Genomic DNA, 5,543 nt, shown 5'->3' on the forward strand with positions numbered 1-5,543 from the left:
ACACTATTCACAAATCATTAGTAGCCTTTCTTAAAAAAAAAAAAAAAGGTAATACAACAGGTTCTTAGAAACCACAGCTTTCGGGAAAAACCTGAAATAAAAACCTGTGTACGTTGTAATGATTATGTTACTAGGGATATACATGACTCCAGACATTTGTAGGCAGGAGTTGTATGCAAATATGTTCTCACTGCAAAAGAGCCTGGCTCTAAAAATAGCGCAAGTGCCAGAAAAAGAAAAAGAATAAGGCAGATAACCTCGGCTTGTTGAGAAATGACAATTTCCACTTGTTGAATCTAGGCAGAACCTAGGTTTAAGCCTGGAGATAATTGGCAGCAGCAGGAGGGCAGCACACTAGCATGGCCTTGCTTCAGTAACAGCTCTGCAGTCTCTACCTTCCCTCCCTACAGCCTGTGTTTTCATTTTCTCTCTCACCGGCTGCTAAAAGCAGTGTCCAGGTGCTGAGACTCTCTTGGAATACCAAATAAAAGTGGTTTCTCAGTCGTTCACCTTCAAAGTAAAGATAGCAGCCAGTTATACCTCCCCGCAACAACACTGCAGCTCTCCAATCTTATTTCTGCTGTCACCAAGCCCTTTCAATTGTTTGCAAGCGGCACCAGTCTACATATTATTCAGACCACAGTTCCATTTTCTTTGTAAAACGCTGCATTTTACCCAAGGCTCCATTTTGAGGCCAGTTTATGTAGCAGGTCCAAATACTGCATAATCCAAGCTACCAGGCTTAAATGACACTACTATTTATATGTGGACAAGATTCTTTGGGTAAATCCGATATCTTTTATTAGACCAACTCAAATAGTTGGAAAAGTTCTTCTTATTTATACGTGACTATGTAAGAGAATTCTTATTTAATGTGTCTGATATTGAGCTATGCCACCATTTATTTTAAAGTCCCATAATAAATATTAGCATAAGAAAGTTGGTAACTGGGAACAAAGCCCCTTTATTCTAAGGACACTCAACCAACCCGATAATCACCAGAAGCGTGTCTGCTATTTCAAAGTTTCATGTTATAGTAGTGTTAGAACTATGCTGTAGCCATGATGATCGCAGAAATTACACAAGAGGCAGGGATTTTCTGGGGGGTGACATCCTTTACTGGACCAACTGCATAGTTGGGATAGGATTAGACAAGCTTTTGAACGCAAGGCATAGAAGCTTATCTAACTGTATCCCAGCTACGCAGTTGGACCAATAAAAGATACCACCCAAAAATCCTTGCCTCTTGCATATCACTTTGTAAGATAGCTGAATACAGTCCAGTCCCCAAGGGGTAGTAATTAGGATGCAAGAGAAAGCAAAATGCATGAGATACTGGTCACTTCCGTGATTGCACAGTGAAACTGTGGAATCCTGCCAATCTCCAAAATGAAGTAGGGGAGAAACATCAGTGAGCCCAAGACTGGCACAGAAGATATTCTCCCCTTGCAAGGTGCACAGAGAGCAGTCTGGCAGGAATCTCCACCATGGGTGGTGTGCCTCTGACCAGGCACTTCTCACCTTATACACAACTCAGAGGGTATTGAGCCTCAGCCTCTTTGCCACCCAGTGCCAAGATACAACTGGCTGCTCCATAGGGGTCAAGAATTCAGTGGAGATCAGGACCTTCATGTCTCAGCTAACATACATTTTAGAACATAAGAATTGCCATTTACTGATCGGATCATCGGTCCATCTTGCCTAGTAACCTATGTCATACCATGGCAGAGAGCAGATGCTGAAAGGGGGAGTGAACTGGGTATGACCAGGGGTTTTTCCACTGTTCCTCTCGCACTTGCAGCCTCCGGCATTTAAGATGTAGGAAGTTCTGATTTGCCTAGAATAGGCAGCATTTTCTAACTGAAAACATCTATAAATCTGCCCACAGTAGATGAAGCCTGTTCTGTTGTGCTTAAAAATCATGCAAGCTGCCCAGGGTTAATTCTAGGGTAAAATCATGTGCAGCACTATTGCATTCCCTAGGTGTGCTCCCTTGCCTATACACTACAGGCAGTAATGACCTTGGCAACTCAAGTCAGGGCTGAAGTACATTAAGCCAGGCAGAGGAAGCTTTTCTACGGGAAAAGGGAGTATTTTCCTTCCCAGCACCATCAGTTTGGCACTCCCCCATTCTCTCCTTCAAGCACTACATTTACGGCACAGTTAAATTAAACAATTTTTTTTTAATTCTCCCTCCCCCTCCAGAAAAATGAGCTATGAGCTGGAATTCAGATTTTATGTGCCCAGTTGCACCTACTCATGACTTAAAGTATCCAAGTTCAAAACTACTAAAAAGCAGAGTACATAACAGATATTGCTTTTAGCTTGACTTCAGTCAAGGTAATGCCTGCTACTAAAACAGCAGTCCAGAAAAGCTCTTATGTAGACCTATCTAGTCAAGCTTTCCATGCTACAGTGATTCTCAACCAGGGTGCCTTGAGATCCTTTCTAGGGTGCTGCAGGATGCCACCAAAAAGTTAGCATGGTTAGGTCTACAGACATGACTCAAGATAAATCCAGGGATTTCAAATAGAAACCTGTAGTCATGGTCTTTCTGAGTTTTTTGCAACAGAAATAAAAGTGGCTCTATTATTTTTCTGTGGGCAAAACAAAACCAACCTAAGAGCCGGTATTTTTCCAAGCGGTGCCTTGAGTCTAGCCGGGGGTACCTCAAGACTAAAAAGGCTGAGAACCATTGCCAAAAAAGATAATGGGACTATTATGGTAGTTACATCCACACCAGTAATTATGGGTGGCCTAAAGGCTGCCCTGAAATACACACGTATCAACCACCTGTGCTGAAAACCCCTGATACTGACCATCAGTAGCAGTCCAGCTCAAATCCAGAAGCTCTGCTGAACTCCAGGAGCTGTGGCTCAGCCTCCTCCTATCCCACCCGGAGCTGCAGGGTGTCTGCAACTCCCCCCGACACTGCAGGCCACAAGCACAGAAAGACCAGCAGCAGCAATCCCACCACTTCCTGCTTGACGTCTGGCCCTTCCTGTCCCTCCCGTTGTGCTCGACAAATAATTTGCACACTGTACTTCCTGTCCTTCAACTCCTGAAAGGGCTCCACTCAGAAGATAAGTGCTGAATGGGAGGAGCAACTCATGTGGCTTGGGCTGGTTGCAGACAGCCCTTTGCGCTGATATTTAGAGCCAGCCATGACTTGCCCAAGAGCTGTAAAGTGAGGCACTCAACACAGGACAAGCTACGACTGCATATGCAAACTTACCTCACTCTCTTACAAGCGCGCATCACAAGGATGTGGGTCTCTTACCACTGTTTGCTCCTTCACAATCCCTACCCCACCAAGAGCCCACAACGGACCTGCTCTGTCAATGAAACAGGTGTCGAATCCTTCAGGCTTTTCCTCTGACATATTGCCTCTGCTTCATTTACTGCCACATCCAAATTCAAATAAAAGTTGCGTCTCATAAGCCTATATACAGTTCAACACATTAGCCAACTGACTCAAAACAATGATGACCTTATTGTCTCCATACCTGTTTTACAAAGGCAGGCCTGAGGCAAAAAAATTAAGTGATCTGCACAAGATTATACAGGAGATCAGAGGCAGACAGCAGTACAGAACTCATATGTCTTGCTGGTCTCAGGCTAGTGCCTTAACCACAGGACAATTTGGCCCCTTATAAAAGGTCCTTGTCAAGGTCACTGCATGACCATTCTGCTCTGGCCACCTTCCCCTTCCATTATACAATACTGCTTAAGATGCTATTACAAAAGATAGCCCTGAAGGAAAAAATACACAAGAGACACTGCTCATCCATAGGTGCAGGAACCTTAGTAATAACAGGCCAAAATACCTTAACTTCATTATTATCTGCCCAAGTCCCTCACTCTGCAATCGTAGTAATCTTACAGTGCATGCAATCTATATTTTTTTCTAAATATGAACTTTTATTTCATTTTTTTTCTGCCTCCACATTCACTAACTGTTAAAACACGGGACTGCTTCTGAGTCTTCCCAAGCTGTACGTGCACATGAAAAGACAACAGAAAGTCAAATGCCATTAAAAAAAAAAATCGGTACAAAAATCCAGGATACTGAATAACCGAGTCTTTTAGCTTTGATAAATCAACTAACTTTAAAATCAGAGCACCAAAAACAACTCCCTCATATATGCTTAAACCCTGGCAGATTTCAAGTTTCTCCCATCACTTCGTGAGCTGGTTTGAGCTGTTTAAAACTACTACAACGATGGGAGCTGTGTTCTTCAATCACAGGTTTCTTAGATGGAATAATCATTTTGAGCAAAGCTTTCCAAAAAAAGTTGTTCCCAAACTGAGAAAACGGTCAAATTTTAGCCAGGAAGAGACTAGAATGAAAACATTTAGAAGCAACTGAATATAAAATGTAACAAACGTTTCCATTTCTAATTAGAGTTGCTCCTATGCAAAATGCCCACAACTCAAGCAAGCAACAGTCTCTGGACGTTTCAACAAAAACATTTCAAGCACTAGCAAAAAGGTGTTTCCGCAGAATCCTTGAAGAGACACTGCCAGATACTAAGGTTTTACCAAACTGGGAGCAAGTAGTGTTTGGCTTTTATTCCAATGAAAAAATTTAGATTTCAATATCCTCAGCAGTGCTTGCATCACATCAAAGATACAGCATTAGAAAAGCACTACCAACTTCATAGTTAGAAAGCTTTGTTCAATTTCTCTTTAACAGCTGTTTTTTCAATGCTCTCAAAAATGCATTTACACATTCAGATTTTCCTGAAAACGACTGTTCCTCACTGAGGCCTAGGATAGGACTATCTGGGCAAAGCTGAACTCCCATCCTCAATGAGGGCTTCAGGTAAGTCTTCCTCCAGTTCTCTGGCAGTAAACTTCATAGTCACATAGCCTTTTCAGCTGCTCTGGCTCACGTTATGACCCTAATATGAACCAAACCCTCAGTTTGTGAGATTCGACAGGCAGGGATATGTTTGTGTCGAACTGTAAGTTCAATTTTAGTTTATGACTTTGATTTCTGTATTCTGGCTCTTAATTTGCATGCTGGATATTGTGTTCTGTGTTGAAGAATGAGCCTCCTTGTTTGTGAAGGCAGCTAACGGCATCCTGGGCTGCATCAGAAGGAGCGGTGCCAGCAGGTCAAGGGCAGTGATTTTCCCCCTCTATTTGGCACTGGTGAGGCCACATCTAGAGTCCTGTGTCCCATTTTGGGCCCCCCACTACAGAAAGGATGTGGACAAGTTGGAAAGAGTCCAGCGAAGGGCTTGTGAGAAGAGGCTGAGAGAACTGGGCTTATTTAGGCAGAAGAAAAGGCTGAGAGGGGATTGAATAGCAGCCCTTATCTACCTGCAGGGCGATTCCAAAGAGCATGGAGCTGGACTGTTCTCAGTGGGGGCAGGTGACACGACAAGGAGCAAGTGCCTGAAGTTGCAGCAAGAGGAAGCAAGAGGAAAAACTCTCAGAAGGAAGGTAGTAAAAAACTGAAAGAGGCTACCCGGAGAGGTGGTAGAAGAATCTCCAGGGAGGAAAGGTGGGGGGTGGCGCTCTACATTAAGGAGGAC

At 43.4% G+C, this 5,543-nt stretch overlaps 1 protein-coding gene across 1 annotated transcript in view; it reads right to left on the bottom strand.

Moving 5' to 3' along the window:
* The window catches only part of PIAS1 (protein inhibitor of activated STAT 1), a 73,844-nt gene extending 71,000 nt beyond the window's left edge, over positions 1–2,844 (bottom strand). Inside the window, exon 1 of the mRNA XM_019503943.1 lies at positions 2,820–2,844. Within this exon, the coding sequence (XP_019359488.1) occupies positions 2,820–2,822 (3 nt within the window). The 5' untranslated portion in view covers positions 2,823–2,844. The remainder of the gene's footprint in view (positions 1–2,819) is intronic.
* Positions 2,845–5,543: the final 2,699 nt, after the last annotated feature.

Source organism: Gavialis gangeticus, unplaced genomic scaffold (assembly GCF_001723915.1).
Source record: "Gavialis gangeticus isolate Ggan-Ray unplaced genomic scaffold, GavGan_comp1, whole genome shotgun sequence".
Classification (NCBI taxonomy): Eukaryota; Metazoa; Chordata; order Crocodylia; family Gavialidae; genus Gavialis; species Gavialis gangeticus.